The sequence below is a fragment of the Accipiter gentilis genome, chromosome Z (assembly GCF_929443795.1).
Source record: "Accipiter gentilis chromosome Z, bAccGen1.1, whole genome shotgun sequence".
Taxonomy (NCBI): domain Eukaryota; kingdom Metazoa; phylum Chordata; class Aves; order Accipitriformes; family Accipitridae; genus Astur; species Astur gentilis.
This window is the reverse complement of record NC_064919.1, coordinates 11,906,329-11,924,334: the sequence shown is the minus strand read 5'-3', so window position 1 is coordinate 11,924,334 and position 18,006 is coordinate 11,906,329. Positions and strand designations below refer to the sequence as shown.

At 44.1% G+C, this 18,006-nt stretch overlaps 1 protein-coding gene across 9 annotated transcripts in view; it reads right to left on the bottom strand.

Annotated features, from left to right (window-relative positions):
* Nucleotides 1-18,006, bottom strand: part of PALM2AKAP2 (PALM2 and AKAP2 fusion) — a 271,043-nt gene that overhangs the window by 153,417 nt on the left and 99,620 nt on the right. For all 9 annotated transcript variants that reach the window (XM_049796111.1, XM_049796113.1, XM_049796114.1 and 6 more), the window contains exons 4-5: nt 6,191-6,305; nt 5,560-5,581 (exon numbers count right to left, since the gene is read on the bottom strand). In XM_049796111.1, coding sequence (XP_049652068.1) covers nt 5,560-5,581; nt 6,191-6,305 — 137 coding nt within the window. The remainder of the gene's footprint in view (nt 1-5,559; nt 5,582-6,190; nt 6,306-18,006) is intronic.

Here is an 18,006-nt window from a genome sequence, read left to right as displayed (position 1 = left end):
ACTGTGTTTTAGGACTATGGCACTCTTCCATATTATCAGACAGACAAGTGCTTGGGAAAGCATATGGGACAAGATAATCCTTCAAGGGTGCTTACACAAAACTAAACCTTCAGAACTGCTCAGAATAGCTCCCACGCAGAGGCTTGTGGCCAAATGTCAGACGAGCTCATTTTCCAAGGGCTGGATTATCTTTAAAAAGTCTGACTACCACTAAAATTAGTGGTAGGCCTTCTGCAAATACTGGCTTCCAGGGCAGAGCTATTCCACCTGCAAAGCCCTCTGGGGGTCCATGGGGCTACATCAGAGGGAAGAGAGATTACAACCCTCCTACCACATTTGTAAGACCACAAATGGAGGTTTAAGTAGGAAGCTTTGCTAAAAGCTGAATAGCCTGGCTCTGACTTAGTGAATAATTCTTTAAATTAATGAACCTGGGGGGGTAGGGTCCACAGCTGACACCTGTATATCCATAAGCAACAGGGTGGATGAGCACACCTACCAGAGCAGTAAGGAATGCCCCCCAACACTTTCCAAAGGCAAGAACTCTAAGTTCAGCCGCCTCAAGTGCATGTATACCTTTGTGTGTAATCTGGGCAATGGGCAGGAGGAACTAGAGCTCTGTGCCCAGTCTGAGAGATGTCACAGGAATCACAGAAACTTGGTGGGAAAACTCACATGATGGGAAGACCACAGTGAATGGCTACAAACACTTTCAGAAAGATAGGAAGGGAAGAAGAGGAGGTGGAGTTTATGTGAAAGAGAAAATTGAGTGTATAGAGGAGAGCTCTAGAGACCATGCCAGTTCTATTGAATGAATGCCTTTGGATCAAGTTTAGAGGGATTATCACCAAGGAGGATCTTATGTTAGGTATCTGTTACTGACCTCCCAGTCAGGATGATGAAGCCAACAAAACCTTACTGTGGATGCTCGAGGAAGTCTCGGGCCAACAGAACCTGGTCCTCATGGGTGGCTTCAATTACCCAGACTTTTGTTGGAATAAAAATTTGGTGCACAAACTGTCAATCAGGTTCCTAGAATGCATTGCGGACTGCTTGCTGCTACAGATGATGGACATGCTGATTAGGAGCAGCACATTGTTAGATTTACTGCTTGCAAATGGAGAAGGCTTACTTTACAATGTAACTACCAATGACAGCCTTGGATACAGTGACCACAATGTTGTGGAGTTTAAGATCCTGCTGAGCTCACTGAAGACCAGTAGTAGGACAAAGACCCCGAATTTTAGAAGACCCAACTTCAATATGATCAGAGCCCAGCTGCAAGGGGTTCCATGGGAAGCATCCATGGAGGGCGAAGGAACTTGTGTTGGGAGTTATTCAAGAGTGCCTGCTGAAAGCACAAGAATGGTCCATCCTCTACAAAGGGAAAGGAAGAAGGCTGAACAAAAGACCACCCTGGCTTAACAATGAGATTTTAGGTGCAATTAAAATCAAAAAAGCAGCATGCCGGCTACAGAAAGGCAGCCAAATAGCCATTGAGGATGACCAGAACCTTGCTAGGGCAGGCAGAGGTGCTGTCAGGAAGGCTAAGGTTCAGCTAGAACTGAATTGGCCAACGATGTCAAGTGCAACAAGAAATGGTTCTTCAGATCTATGAGTAAGCAGAAGCAGAGGAAGGACATAGGCCCATTAGTGAACAGGGCAGGGAAACTAGTCACTAACAGTGCTGACAAGGCAGATACTCTCAATACCTTCTTTGATTCTGTCCTTACTGCTGTAGCTGGACCCCAGAGCACAAGATCAAGTAGCTATGACAACTCATTTGTTGACCTGCCAGTAATGGAGGAAGGGCTGGTCTGCAGCCTTTTGCAAGGGCTCAACCCACATAAATCCATGGGTCTTCTCGGAATCCACCCCAGGGTGTGAAGCGAAGTGGCTGACTTTGTTGCAAGAAGACTCTCTGTAATATTTGAAAATCATGGAGATCAGGGGATTTCCCTGATGACTGGAAGAGGGAAATGTCATACTCATCTACAGGAAACAACCAAAAGAGGACCCAGGAAACTAGAGGCCCATTGGTCTTCTTTCCCTGGGAAAATGATGGAGTGAGTCCTCCTAGAAACCATTACAAACCAAATGAAGCAGGTGATTGGGAAAAGCCTGCACGGATTTACCAAGGGCAAATCATGACAGACTAACCTGATCACCTGTGCTACAACAAAATAACATCTTCCATTGGCATGGTGAGAGCAGTGGATGTTGCTTACTTGGACTTCAGCAAAGCTTTTGGCACTCTTTCCCACAGCCTTCTCCTGGACAAACTAGCAAAATACAGGTTGGATGAGCGGTCTGTGAAATGGGTAGGTATGAAACTGGCTAACAAGCTGCACTCAAAGGGTAGTGATCAATGGTTTTTACTCAGGTGGCCAGAGGTGCTGTAATTGTGTCAGCCATAGATGCAGATCACATTAAAAAGTTAAACCTCTTCAACTGAAAAACTATCATTGATGAGTTTTTACAGGTCATGTGGAAAGCACTCTATGAAGATCTGTACTGGACTCCTCTGAGGATGTGCTTGTCTGTTTTGCTGTTGGGCTGCATAGCTGGTCATGACCAGAGGAGAGAAAACCAGAAGAGTCTCTAAGCAATGTGCTGGGAACTAAGCAATCCAGACCAGGTCCAGGTTTCCAGAGCCACATCTTTGCCAAATATATGCTAATACATACCAAATTCAAACAGATATTTGTGCAAACTATAGAGTTACTGCAATTGTGGCTTCTGTATGTTGGCTGAAGTAGCAGCACATAATTTGCATACAGATGGCCAAAGATTGCAGAGGACAAATTTACCCCTGAGGCAAATTCAGCAGTCAAGGGAGTTACAGCAGATCTTAATGTGGCTTTTGTTTTATATACACATTGAGCCATAAACATATGCACACATGGAGTAAGAGCTCTCTCCTTTCCGTTTGTTCATTACAGCATGCCTGGTTTTGACTGCAGACATGAGCAGCAGCAAATGATGTCATCCTAGCATCATCTCAGGCCTTGTTTAATGGAGAGCTTGTCAGTGACAAGCCCCCAAGGAGCTGGCAGAAGCACGACTGCAGGTGACAGGGCCACAGCCCCCAGCCTCAGCATTTCTGCTCTGCTTTCTCTCGCACAGTGGTCTATGAAGGCAAAGTGTGTTCATGTCCTGGAAAACATGGGATCTGTGTTTATTGTGCCTGGATAACTTCAAGCTCAGAAATGCTCATTGCCAAACACAGCTGTTTTCTGGGAAGGGTGGGAAGGACACAGAAAGTCACTTGATTAGCCACTGGTGCTCACCACCACTTTTCCCCTTCCCTCGCAGCCTTCACCTGGACCCCTCTGGGCTCTGAACTCCCTGCATTTGTGCTTTCTGCACACTCAAAAGCTCTGTCACCACCATATATATGGCACAAAAACATGCACAGGGACACAATGGTGAGATAAATCACTTTCTGTCATCGTGTTTAGAATAGAGGAAGGGATGGATGCAGAGAAAACTAATATGAGATTTATGGACTCAGTCTTTCAGGATATGGCAGCAATTGAAGAAATTGCCCCAACAGGTTGGTGATAGTTTGTGTCTCTGTTTTACACAGCCTTCCTGTATTATCCAATGGCTTCTACCATTTTCCTCTGTAGCAGGTGTTACAGATGATTGCCAGCCAGATGGCTGATCTGCTGCGAAAGCAAGTCCTACATGTTTTTGAAAGAAGGAAAAATCTATGGTACCAAAGGGCTCACAGCTAGCAATGTATGTGTTTTCTTCCTGCTCTGATCAGTCACCCTCCCAGACTGTTGTCAGAGAGCAGAAAACAGAGGACCTGCTCAGCTTTCACCATGTGAAGATGTATGGTCACATTACACCCACAGTGGGAGGGCTAACAGGACAGCTTGCAGCCTCAGTCATCCCTAGAGGAGCAGAGTACTGCACTGCTTTGTGGATGACCTGGGCCTGCCTCAGCCCACAAGGACCAGCTGCCAAGAGGAAGAGACAAGATATCTAAAGGCAGAGGTCTGGAAGAGAAGAGGTACTGATTAATTTAGCTATAACCCTGCTCCCTCTGCTTGCACATTTATTCTGGAGGCACCCTTCAGAAATCACGAGCTATCCTTGCTTCTGTCTCGTCTGTGATGGAGGGATCCACTGAAAGCAGGCAAAATCTGGAGAGCAGTGAGGCTCCTCTTGAACCCAATGAAATACTACATTGCTACAAGAAAATATCCTTGGGGACACTACATCTTTGTATTTGCTAGCTGGGGCTTCCTTTGGTTCCTATTTTATCACAACATGGATGAAGAGGCAGACTACATGTTGCAAGAGTCATAAAAGCTCCTGTGCACTTTGGGTGCTAATTCCTGTAGGCACCATTCCTCTTTTGGAAACTTACCAACAACCATGGTGAAACTCTGCATAGGAACAAAATATCTGCTGTTCTGGATTTTTATTTACTTTGTGGTAGCCAATTTCAAATGCTCCAGGAGGAAGTAAGAGTAAATTCTTACCATGGAGCATCCTACCTGGGACTTTTTTTTTTGACAATGACATTTAATGTAAAACTTGAATTACGTTGCTAACAGAAGTGAAAATTTCTGAACTAAATCTTCGAGTTAAAAAGACAACCTTCGTACTAAGTAATATTAATCACCTCAAAACGACAGCTCCAAGTCAGCTCATATACTACATATTAACCTGCCATTGTGTCACAGTGCTTTAATGTTAGGATCATCCTACATATCCCTCATCTGTACTCACAGTACACTTGGGCATGGCTTTGTCAGCAGCTGGAGGAGCTAGTCTTGACCTCAGTATTTTGAATCTTGTCAGTTCAAAGACATGTACTGAGAATGAGTGTCTAAAGCACAGATTTATCTGCAGATGGATCAGCATGATATCCTTCCTGGGTCCTAAGGGCCCTGGAGAAGCACTACAAGGGTCTCTCTTACTACCTGGAAGTCAACGACATTATTTGCTCACTCAGACACCTCAACTTATAGCTCAGTATTTAGTCTGATTATGCATAGTGTGACACTGAGTGTACAAAGTAGGAATTATTACATCCCCATCCACCCATGCAAGGTTTTCCTTCTGTAAGAATCATCACACAGAGAGTATCATTCATCAGTGAAGTAACCTAATTTTAATAGTTGTTCCTGTATAATAGGAATAGTCCTCATTGTATTTAACTGTTTATGAACAGAGCCTGAGCACATACAAAGGAGAAGATTGACCACTGAGAGGTGAAAAGGAGTCTGCAGTGCAGGGCTATCATGTGGTGAAAGGGGCCAATAACAGAAGATGTACGATGTCTGTTTTAAGTCATCCATGCCGTTCTTTCCCCTTGCTTCACATAAAAGGTGGAGCTCTGCCAAAGGAATACTGTTTCACCACAGTAGTGATGTTTGTGCTTGCACTATAGCAATACCAAAGAAAAAGGCTATGGCTCTAGCAATAAATCAGAAACATATAATGAAGAGAACAACTCCCATGTTGTAAACCTTTGCAACAAAGCTATTAGTAACAACTCTTGTTAAATCCAAAGCTATACAATAATAAAAAGGCACTTACCACCATCCTGGTGTGAGAAATTCTGCGAAGGGAAAAAATAAGACATTTGGTTAAACCTTTTATATGTGGGTATAATTTTAATGAAGTCTTGATTTTTATGCTAGGCTTGCTTTTATGGTTCTTTGTAATTTTTAAATGGCTAAATAAGGATGTTGCTCCTCAGGCTTAGGTGCCATTAGAGGCTGAGGGAGAGGACATGGTGTAACTAAAAGGAGAACACTGCTGTTTGTTGCAAGCTGTAATATTCAGAAGCGGTACTTGTGGTGAATGCCACTATCTCTGGGTGCCACTGGGAGCAGGGAAGTTTGAGATGCCTTTCAGGATCCTGCTGACACCTTTCAGTGGGGCTGAAAGCTCGCATTGTTTCCCTGCAGATAAGCTAGGGACATAGTCTCTGAAATCCCCTTTCAAAGAAAGCTGGAGTGGGAAGGGGAAATCCAAATAATCCAGTGAAAATAGATTTGACGCCTCTGTATCTTTTCTAGTCTTGTTCATCCTGGTTTGAGCTACGTGCTCTGCAGCTGCCCTCAATCTTCCTGTAAGTGCATGAATTATAACTGCTGCTTTCAAAAAATGCTAAGAGTCTACCTTGGTTTCAATCTGTGCTCGAGTGCCTTTTTTTTTTTAATACCTTTTGCAAGTTGTCAAAGGATTTCTCAGTCTCCTTCAGTTTCTCCAAAATGATTTGTTCTTTGGCAGATATTTGGGATTCCTCACTTTCTAATTTCTGTATTTCTTGTTCCAGCCTGTGGAAGACATACAGACATGCACATACACACAAAAATAAAACATGTAAAAATTATTTCAGTAAGCCATTGTTTTCTAGGTATGAAGTAGCATTTCAAATGTCATCAGGAACAACTTTCACTCTTGTTATTCACAAGTGGTTTCCTAGCACATGAAGGGCACGTGAATGATTTGTAAACCAGACATCTATTTAAAAGAGACACAGTAATTCTCTTATTAACCATTTCTGCAAAAGCATGTACAGATTGACTAAAAATAAACCTTGCTATGCCTTCACCCCAATTCTGTAACACCTCTCAGATGTGCACTTCCATTTTAGAAATCACAGTACAGGATATAACCGTAAATGTGCAGTAATAATTGGAGGAATAGGTGTCTTCTAATGCTTCTGTACTCCAGACAATGAAACTGGAAATAGTTGTTGGAAGCTGGCAGTCAGCCAGTTGTGTTAGGGGTTTCTCTTGAACCAGTACTTTGCCCATTCCTGACAGTAAAACTTTGGGATACCTATCCATGCTTTCTACTGTTACTGCATGATACTGGGGACCCCAGAGGCTTCAGGTAATAAAATACACAGGCTGCTCAGAAAACAAACTTATTTTGCTAGGCAGTAAGCGTTCAGTACTCTCATTTCTCTTGGTGAGACCTAATGGCACTCACTCCTTAAGGTGTGTTGATTGTGATTTGGGATACACTTTAAGCAGGGTTAGATTCTCCATTACTTTAACTCAAACCTCCTTTTATTGACATGGTTTATGCAGGTGCAGTAATACTCCCTCTCTCCCTCTATTTTTACATGTACCACCATCTTTATTTTCTCACTTTTGACCAAAAAAACCCCAACCTGTAATATGAGCTAAGATGAATGCTTTTGAGCACGGATAGTTACCTAAAACTCCCTTGTCTACAGAAAGAACTGTAGCTTCTCACAGCTTGTTGGACCATATTTTTTTGAATGTGACAATTCAGCATTGCCCAGTACTTTCCTCACCCATGGCTGCTTGCTCCTGCCTTTCTGCCACCATTTCTCAAGTGAAGGATCAGTGCCTTGATCCAAGCCAAATGGACGTATTTTCTCTCTGTCCCAGCCCTGCTCAGCACTGGACTTCATTAATGCTTGTTCGACCACAAGGCAGAGGGCGAGAAGAAGGTGACAGTGAGCAGCCAGGGAGGAGGGAGGGAGGGACTGCTCCTTTCAGGGGCTTGACAGCACGAGTTGCTTGTGAAATTCATGTGTCTAAATATACATGCAGGGGTCTAACTTAAGGCACCCACCTGGGAAATTTTTACCCACTTTCTAATTGTGCAAGGATGAAAGATGTGTGGCACTTGCTGATAACACTTTTTATTAGAGGGAGGCAAAAGTATCACAGCCTCAAGTTGTTGCAGATGGAAAAAAGGCAGATTTTGCTCTCCTGAAGTATGTGAGTACTTAATGGTCTCAAATTTGTGGTGGTTTGTCAAACCGCTGTTTTTCTCTCTTAAAGGCAACTCCCTCACCCCCAAGTTGAAATGGCTTAATTCCAGTGATTTTAAAATGAACTGTTGGAAAGTTCTGCTCCAATCCACTTAATATTTTCTCCAAATCAATACAAAAATTTAAAAAATGCAAAACATTTTGAAACAAACATTTAGTTCTGCTGAAATGGAACAATTTGATACTGCATTGATATTCCCTCTCATGTTGTCATTCAGGAAGAATGCTTTCAAAAAATACTGTTTTATCTTGACTTTTCTTCCCAGGAAATTTTAAAAAATACCTAGTTAAGTGAAAAAATAATTTGTCACTGAGGTCAGTCATTGTCATGCTACTTAATGAATTTAGAAGTCAACAGGAAGGTGGCTTCTTTTGCTTCCCTGTCCCTGGGGAACATTAGTAGATCCACATACATTTATACTTTGCTGATAAAGACATCTGAATTATTCTGCTGTGCTATCTGCTGAAATTACATTGTGGAGCTGGGTGAGGTGGGGTTTACTGGTATATTTCTTTTCTTCCCAAGTTAATCACTAAGCAGCATTTTCAGGATACATATTCTGTATCCTGGTACATTTTGCTCACTATATGATCCAGGAAAAGACTGTAAAATGGGAGTGCATAGAAGTCAGCAACAACAAAATACAGGGGAAGAAAGAAGTCCTTTTTCTTTCAAATGAACTGGACATTAGTTAATAATTTATGACAATGAAAACACTGTGAGTATACATGGTGTGAGGCAACTGATGCTGATGTGAGTAAGGTTATAAGCAAGTAGACTCCTTGTAATTTGGGGTGATCATAAGCACACCATTTGTTGTGCACCAGCTTAAAACTGTAGAATGTTTGTCATTAATTTGGTTTGGTCATCCAGAGAAAGTTTACTTCTAACGCACATGCACACCCAGCAACTGATTTGATTTATATTTTCTTACTTTCTGGCTACTTGCTCTTTTGTTTTTACTTGTTTATGTCGCCTTTATTCTCCTCTCCTGGTTCACTTCCTCAGTTTCTGCTTCCTTTGTGCCTGCCTACCCTCACCATTAAAACAAGTTAGGCAGATACAACATTAGGTTACCCTACTTTGACAAGACATCTTGTGGGTTTTTTTTTTTCCTGAATCTCTTCTTCAGTTCCTTTTAGAAGTGGTATTAACAACAACTTGCTAAAGTGGAAAAGGATGGAGACATAGCTGCCAGTATTTAGAGACATGGGTGAAACTGGTAGGGACACAGATTTCCTATGTGACGCTGAATAAGAATGCATACAAACTCATCCCATAGGTGCAAATCGACCTTTTTCCACTGAAATCACTGCAGGCAGACTGAGAGTCTGCCAGGCGCTGTGTAGAATGGGTCTGAATACCTAACTGTGGCAGGAAAAATACAGATCATTCAGTCAGAAGGTACTTGTTACGTGGCACAGGGGTCATATACCAAGCATTAATATCCACAGGAGGTTGCTTTACACCTTTTTGCTCTATTTAATACCACTCTTGTCTGTACCCTCTAGACTTAAAGGCTGAGGTAATGCTGCTGAGGTGCTGAGGTAACAAATACTCAAGGGTACAGTTTCCATGTGAGATGTTGTATACATTCATCAGTAAACCTCCTGGGCACCACGGACCTCACTGGAAAATTTGGACCTAGAGTCTTCACCACTTCCTTTGGCCATTTTAGCTAGGGGCCAGCAATGTAAAAATTAAAATCATAATGCAAACTGAAGGTTGTTTCGCACATTTTATTTTTTTAGTGAGCTTCATATGATCAGAATTGCTGAGTGATAAGAACTGCCTGCTTTTTTTGGTAACAAGAGACAACAGAGATGCAAATTTGGCCTGAAAACCAAAATGCAGTAATATCACACCTGTTTCGAGCAGCATGCTACATAATGGTTTAAATAGTAGTAAATCCATTCAGAATGCACATTGTACACATACGTACATACACAAAGTGCCTACATTCTTCCCGTGTAAACCTGTTAAATATTGAATAATGTCCTTTTCTTCTAGCCCAGTTTAAAAAGGATGTGCTTTAATTGTCATTTGACACCTGGCAAGGAAACCTTATAATTCCCTTGTTCCTGGCTTCTTAGCAGATTTCAGGCTGGCATTTGAAAGACGGCCACAACAATAGTCAGTTAAATAAACAACTACAATACCTGGAGTGCTAAAGGGAAAAAAATAAGAAACAAAACAGACCTCCAGATGAGGTAGAAGTGGTTAAAACAGACAGTATTGCTGCTTATTGGCCCAAGCAGTTAGCTGATCACAGAGATTTGCTAAACTGTTTATACAAGGAGTAAAAATGGCTCAGGGAGTCCAGAGTTGCTTTGGCATAGGTATCTTTTTTCAGTGGATGTACATGGAGCCCTATTTCCCCAAATATCACAGAAACAAACGGGAGATTTTACCAGTCAGAAAGCCAAGCCTGCCTGGCTACTACTCTGTCTGTCCTGTAGCTTTCTTTAATGGACAGCTGCCATAAGCACCTGAGGGTATAACATGATTTTCAGTGGGGCTGAGAAGAGCTGCCCACGTAAGAGACGTGACCCTCCTTCTCACATTAATGGTGCTGGCCTGCTGCAAAGGGTAAGAAACCACGAACAGCAGAAGGGATGCTGTCTCTTGGACAATATTTTGCTGTTGTTTGGGGACACACTGATTCCTTGGTTAGTAAGATTAAAGGCTCGTAGGATAATTCAGGCTGGAAGTGACCTCAGGAGGTCTCTAACCCAACCTCCTTCTCAAAGCAGGGTCAGCCATTGAGATCAGATCAGGATGCTCATGGCTTCTTCCAGCTGGGGCTTGAAACTCCCTAATGATGGAGGGGAAAAAAAAATAATTAAAGCTACATAGTCGGTAGCTATCAGACATCATGCCCTGCAAAATTCAGACCAGAACCATTCAGTACTGCAGGGGAAGGGGATGCAACAGACTGCTAAAGGGATTCTGGTCTGTGTGTTTGGCGGCATTTGAACATAACCAGGTGGCTATATGAGTGTAGGCAAGGCACCCAATGCAGTTTCTGAGAGGACTGGAGGCAGAAGCAGCAAATGAACCCTTCTGCCGAGATGCTGTGATCAGGGACCAAAGGAGCTGTTAGGCAGCACAGAAGACTAGTTTAGGTGATAAAAAGGGGAGTTAAGAAGGGACATCTAAGAAGTGAAGAAGCAGAAGGAGATGTTTGGCACTGTGGTAGGTACACATGTGCATTTATGTTTAGCACTCAGTACCCTGCAAACATTATGCTTGGATATAGGGCTCTGTTTTGTGTTACAGCCTGAGGTTACTGAATGCTCGTTCTCTAGGTGAAGGATTTCCTCTGTTTCTCATGGTAAGGTGTTGAAACCCACAGACTTGGGCTGTCATTTTTCTCTCTGCTGAAAGGCAGAGGCTGTTCTGGCACAAGGTGCCTTTACCTTGACCCCAGGAGGGACACTGAGCAGGATCCTGCAGGCCACTCACACAGCTGGTGCAGAGTCACACTGCTTTGCAACAGGAGCACACAAATCCCAGGTAAGCAGAACTTTGCCTGAAGAAAACAGCCTCCTCTATCCAGCTAATTAACTCTGGCAGACATGTGATTTCTAGAGATACCTACATTTGGCTCAGCAGTGTATTGGTTTTTGGGGTGGGATGGTAACAGCATTATAAACAGGGAGAACAGCTGCAGGTTTATAGACAAGTTTCTTTAGCCTGTACTAGCTCTGCATGCTGGGTTGCACCTGGGAAATACTCATGTCATTTCTGCAGTGAAGATAGAAATGTAATAGAAGTTATGTCTGCAGCATACACACTGACATGTCAGTGGAAACAAGAACATTCATCAGCACTAATAAGGAAAATATACAAGTATTCAGAACTTAAGAGGAAAACAGGAAAGACCTAATTAGGGTAAGCACTTGAAGGGAAAAGGTGACGGATGCATATGTAGAGTGGGGGACGGCTCATCTGTAAACTGATCATTTTGCATTGCTTGACTGACACCCTAAATCAACCCTATGTAAAAGGCACAAAAAAGACATGGCCTGTCTATCAGTAATTAGTGCCAGGTCTCTCAGAGATGAACATCCTGAGGTGTTACAGCTGGTATTAAACCGGCAGATTCACAAGCAGAGAACTGCAACAAAGCCCTCTGATGCTTACTAAACAGAAAGTTAAACACTAAGTTTAGGGATAACTGGGCTTGCCTTTAGGGATGAAACTGATCTCTGCACAAGCTCCGTGCCCGTTTCAAGGATCTTGCCCTCTCAAAGCTTTTGACCATACAGAAAAAACAGAAACTGAAATTTAACGTGCAGGATCCAACCCTTCTGTGAGCAGATCCATGTGCCTTTTCCCACAGTGCAAAAGAGCACTGGCAAAAATGCTCCACCCCATGGGCCTCTCATTACCACTTCTTGGTCACTGTAAAGGTTTTTGGGGCAGAAGGGTACCTGTTAGCTCACCCAGGTTCAGAATAACCTTGGAAAATGAACTTGCAAAGGGAAAGGGTTCTCCCTGCAAGATGTATAAGTATTGCATTGAGGCTCTTGAAACCACAAGAACTAGGGAAGATATGAGGAACTGTACCCTAATTCCCAGTCCAGCACCTTGGTCCTTGACACGCTTCCTATACCCGTATCTACCGCCAAGCACCAGCAGCCTGGCTGTAAACCAACATGTCTAAGAAACTGGAGCTGAAACCTACATGCCACAGCCATGAACAGTGCCTTTCATCTGCTGTAGGGGAGGGGGGAATCACTGACTAATACTTGATTTAGTTTCCACATTGGCTTAGTTTTCTTAGCAAGCACTGGCAGTTGTGCCAAAGACAGCTGGACCATTTGTAGATGTCACTGTATATCGACACACAGCCAGTGCTGATGGCAAAAAAACCTGCTTGATTTCAGGTCTCTTGCAGGATCTGAAATGGGATTCCAGAGCTGAGTAATTCAATGCTTCTTAGTTTAGTCTTTCTGCAGAGCTCATCCTTGTTGAACAGCTCACCCTCAAAGAAGAAAGCTGGCAGTGCACATCTTGTGATTTCCAAAAGGCTGTTGTTTACAGAGTGCAGCTGATAATCAAACATAATTATCATCTTTGAAAAGGCAAAACCTCTGTGACTTGAAAGACTGGGAATACATTATCACCAATCAATGCTTGGAAATGAGATTCAGACATGATGCTGAATGAGTTGCTCTGGTAATCTATATGAAACTTCCTGGATACATAGGAAGGGAAACCATTCCCTTTATCAAGCAAAAGTTGCATCCCAGTACCAGCTCATGAACTTCGGAAGAGAGGAAAAACTTGCTGTAATTCTCTTTGTTGTTTGATGTAAATGTATACATGTGTGCACAGAAAAAGAGCTGTATATTGATCTTTTGCATCTGCCTTGTTTAGGACCAGGTTAATCCCTGCTGGGTTAGACAAATCAAGGCCAGCGAGTCAAGCACTGGTCACAGGATTTCTTGAGCTAAACATGATGATGTGTAAAACCCAACAATCATTACCCTGATCTAGTTAGTAAAATGTTGCCTACTGCAGGTATAGAAGGCTTAGTGTCGACATAACACAAATACTTTGACTTGGAGTTGCAGAAGTTAGGTGATCAAGTCCCTTTCCTTGCCAAAACAACACTGTTTGTATATTAATTTTTGTCGGTGGTTTGCCTGATGCAGTGTTAAATCTCCCAAGCACGGGCACCTCCAGTGCTCTCTGGGGTGACTCTTCTTCCAACTGGAACAACTTTTTCATGACCTGCTTTTTCTCTATTTCAGAAGGACGTTATCTCAATCCAGTATCATCCCCATATCACCTTAACACACAACTTCTTACCCCCACAGCATTTACAGCCCACGCTTGTTTGGGGACTTTTACAAGCGTGAGCCTTCCAGGGCCAAGTTCTTCCAGTCTTCAAACAGGAGATATCTCCAGCCCTGGAGAGACTGCAACCTTAAAACCTTCCCACTCTCTCAGGAGAGGGGAGATCACTGACTGGAAATCAGTGAATCATTGTGCCTTGGATGCTTGCCCTTACAGCATAGGAGCACATGGCTTGACCCTCCTTTGGGAAATAGAGGGGAAAACGGAAAAAAACCCACAACAAAACCCTGGTCTGAACCCAGTGCCCTGGCCAGTGGCCAAAGAGGTGAAAGAGCAAAGAGTCCACTTATTTTCTCCCTGTCTGCTTATACCAGAATACTTGGATCTGAAAGCTCCTGTTTGTGCTCCTGACCAGCTCCAGGCAGGACTTGGCAGATCTGACTGAACCCCTGCCTTTCTTTGACCAGCCAAGTAAAGACCCTGAGAGCTTAATCCACTCTGGCAGAGTCTGGCTTTTGAATCATCCAGCTCTTGGAGCACTTGTGTTTAAAACAAATGGCAGAAATGTCCTGGTTTCTTGGCCCAGCTCTGTGAGATGAAAATGGATATTTAGGCTCCTCCTGGTAAAGCTGGGTTTTGTTTTGCATCTTCACCATTGCTATTGTTTTCTTCTTCCCTCCCAGCCCAGACAGAGGGCAAGCCTCCTGCTTCTGGAGCCTCTTGGTTCAGTGTCCAAAATATTAAAATAAAGGAATTGGGAGCCACAACTGATATAAAACACTCAGGCTGCACAAAACCAAACACACAACTCTCCCTGTCCAGACAGACAGGGAGTCGCACCAGACAACATACGGGACTTACACTGCAAGTACAGGGGCACATCATCTGTGGTTCATTGTTCAGTACTTACTGGGATGGCAGGAGGAAGGCAGGGAAGATAAAATAGTCATCTGAGAGAGGACATGTGCACTGTACTTTGTAATTGGAAGGTGAAGGTGCAAAGACTCAGGGAAGACACAGAACCCTGCAGAAACTTACTTGGTTTCCCACAGCTTTAAGTAAATTTGGCAGGACAAGCAGCAGGAGAGTTGTCCCTGTGATGCCTGAGGACACACAAGACTGCAAGAAACAAACATACCCATGTGGCTTGCTGTCGTGAAATCCTGTCCCCCTCCCACGCTGTGCTTTGCTCCTACCATTGAGGTGTACTTCAGTGGACTGGCCAGGCACTTTGAGCACTGGGAACAGGCTCCAGAAAGGTCACAACGATTGTGGTGGACCTGGGTTTGGAGGGCATGTGTTGCAAGATGTGGTCCAGGCAAATGAGGGTTGCACGTGCAGTTCCCTCCAGCACAAAGTCCCCATACATGGCAGCACGCGCTCAGAGACTAGAAAAGCATCACAGGTGTGGCCAGCCCTGTGAAAAACAGTTTGCTGGCACATTGCAGCTATGCACATGAAAATTCATTTAGGTTTAGCAACAGATGCCAGCAGTTCAGCTGTACAGTGGACTGTGTTATTTATATCTTGGGAGAGGTCCAAGAAATAGAGGGAGAGCAATTGGGGGATGACTTTTGAGTGCTCATTCTTCCGTAGTGCAGCAACACTGGCTACTGCAGCATTACTCAGGGTAGCATGGATGTACAATCAAAAAGAATGCGTGACCTTATGCAGCAGCCATACTACAAGCTGCCAAACGAGGAGGATATTTTTGTGCAATTCCTATATGTACTGGTATACTGGAGATACACATTCAGTTACCTAGCAGCATTTACAGGGAAGACAGGAAGCCTGGAAAAGGGTGTGAGTTTTATATCCACCTTCTTTTTTAATGAAGGGAAGCACAAAAAAAGAGAAGCTTTTCCCTGAAGAGATTTCAGGCTCCCATGTACAGACTGGGAATACACTTTTTGTCTGTAGTTTATACTATCAGCTGAGAGATGAGATGCTAAGGGTCATGGGGAGCTCAGGGCAGGGCATGAGCCAGGCAGAACTGCCTAGTGGAAAAGGACCTGGGGGTGCTCGTTGACAGCCGGCTGAATATGAGCCAGCAGTGTGCCCAGGTGGCCAAGAAGGCCAATGGCACCCTGGCCTGTATCAGAAACAGTGTGGCCAGCAGGACTGGGGAAGTAAATGATTGTCCCCCTGTACTCAGCACTGGTAAGGCTGCACCTCGAGTACTGTGTTCAATTTTGGGCCCCTCACTACAAGAAACACATTGAGGTGCTGGAGCATGTTCAAAGAAGAGCAACGAAGCTGGTGAAGGGTCTAGAGCACAAGTCTTATGAGGGGTGTCTGAGGGAACCGGGGCTGTTTAGCCTGGAGAAAAGGAGGCTGAGGGGAGACCTTATTGCTCTCTACAACTACCTGAAAGGAGATTGTAGTGAGATGGGGATCAGTCTCTTTTCTCAAGTAAAAAGTGATAGGACAAGAGGAAATGGCCTCAAGTTGTGCCAGGGGATGTTTAGATTGGATATCAGGAAAAATTTCATCACCAAAACGATTGTCAATCACTGGAACAGGCTGCCCAGGGAAGTGGTTGAGTCACCATCCCTGCAGGTATTTAAAAGATGTATAGACATGGTGCTTAGGAACATGGTTTATTGGTGAGCTTGGCAGTGCTAAGTTAACAGTTGGACTCTATGATCTTAAAGGTCTTTTCCAACCTAAATGATTCAATGATTCTATTACATCAAATTTACACTCCTTCGTTGCAGCAGAATGGCCATAAGGATACCCTGGGAGCCAGCTGCTGCAAGGTGGGTCCTATAACCTGCAGGTTAAGTGGCTATCCACAGCAGAAACTTCAGACACTGGCTCTTCAATTTTTATCCTTACTGAAAATTACAGCTGCTTCTGGAGGGGCTGCAGTAGAAATGCAATAAACTTCTGCAAGCTCAGAGTGCAAGCAGTGCTGCATTGAAAAGCAAAACACATGGGAGGCTGGGTTTAAAGGTAGCACTGTTAGTTAGGGCTGGAGCAGGCACATGGTCTTCTGCCTGGACCTCAGGTCACCGCAGCTTTTTCCTCAACCATCTGCTCTGGCCTCTTGCCCTTGGACTGCGAGACCTGGGTAGGTGCTCTCTGTGCTCCCGGCTGCTCTTCCCAGGGAGCCAACAATGGTCTTGCACAGTGAATCTTGCAGAGAGCATTACTCCTGTCCCTCTCAGTCACCCATGGGCCACTGCAGTGAAGGGCAGGGGCAGAGAGCACAACACAAGAGGATAACCTGGCAGGACTCCAGGACATCAGGGTATCGGCTCTGGTGGTGACCCAGAGTAGTGTTTGGGGACTTTGTAATACTTGTCTGCTCCTCAGCTGTGGAGCGCTCTTGTACCTGAAGTGTCCACAGGACATGCCTGGGCAGCAAGTGAACTGATAGCAGTTATCTGTGGAGCACAGGAATCAAGAGCAGACACTGGATGGTGCCTTAGAAGCATGACAGGTTTTCCCAACTTGTCCTGAATCCAGCTTTCCTCTCTGGAGCTGCTCAGCCCTGACTCCTTTGCTCTGATTTTAATGCTTCTTCCAGCATCTACCATCCCTTCAACCTTGTGAATCAACTGTAGCTGCATGCTTGGGCCAGAGACAAGTGTTGCTGTGACTTGCTCTCAGTTTCAAGTAACCAGAGACCTACAGGTTCCCTTGATTTAAGCTAGCTCCTCAGTCCCAGCACACTGCTACTGTTTTCTGATAACACAGTGCAGAAGAACAGAGGGCAGGCAAACATGTTCTATACCAGCCTTGTCCATCTCCTTTTCCTTTCTTTTTCCTCCAGCTGTTCTCTTTCCTTTTCTACATCCTCTTCCTGCTGCTTGCTGCATCATTTCTCACTCCTGTGCTGGCATTCCTGGTGGATCCCATCCCTTCATCACCCTTCCCTGTGCACCATGCCTGTCCTTCTGAAACCTCCTGGCCATCCCTGCCTCCCTTCAATTCCTCTGCTCCTCGCACTTCTCCAATCATATCACTTCCTTTCCTGTTAAAGCATTATCCCCATGGGTACTGTCTCCTCATTGTCCTTTCTCTTTTCCTCCTCTCTCCTTCATGTAAGGCAAGGGCATTCACTTTTGACTGTTCAACCAACATTCTTATCAGCAGGCTGGCTGTCTTGTCACCTTCACTAAAAGTTGCGCTCCTCGGTAGAGGTGTTCAGAGCACAGGGGGTTATGCTTCACAGGGGACCAAGACCCTTTCCAGCTTCTAGGATGAAGTGTGCATGCAGCTTTAGAAGTTCTCTAAGTATGTTACAGAAAGGGGAAAATCTAAGCATCAGCTGCAGCTGATGGGATCACCCCTACTTCAAAGGAGGAAGTCCATGTATGCTCACACTGCAGTGTTATATATGACATACTACATGTTATTTTATATATATATATAAAAAATAACATGTAGTATGTTATATAGCTATAAT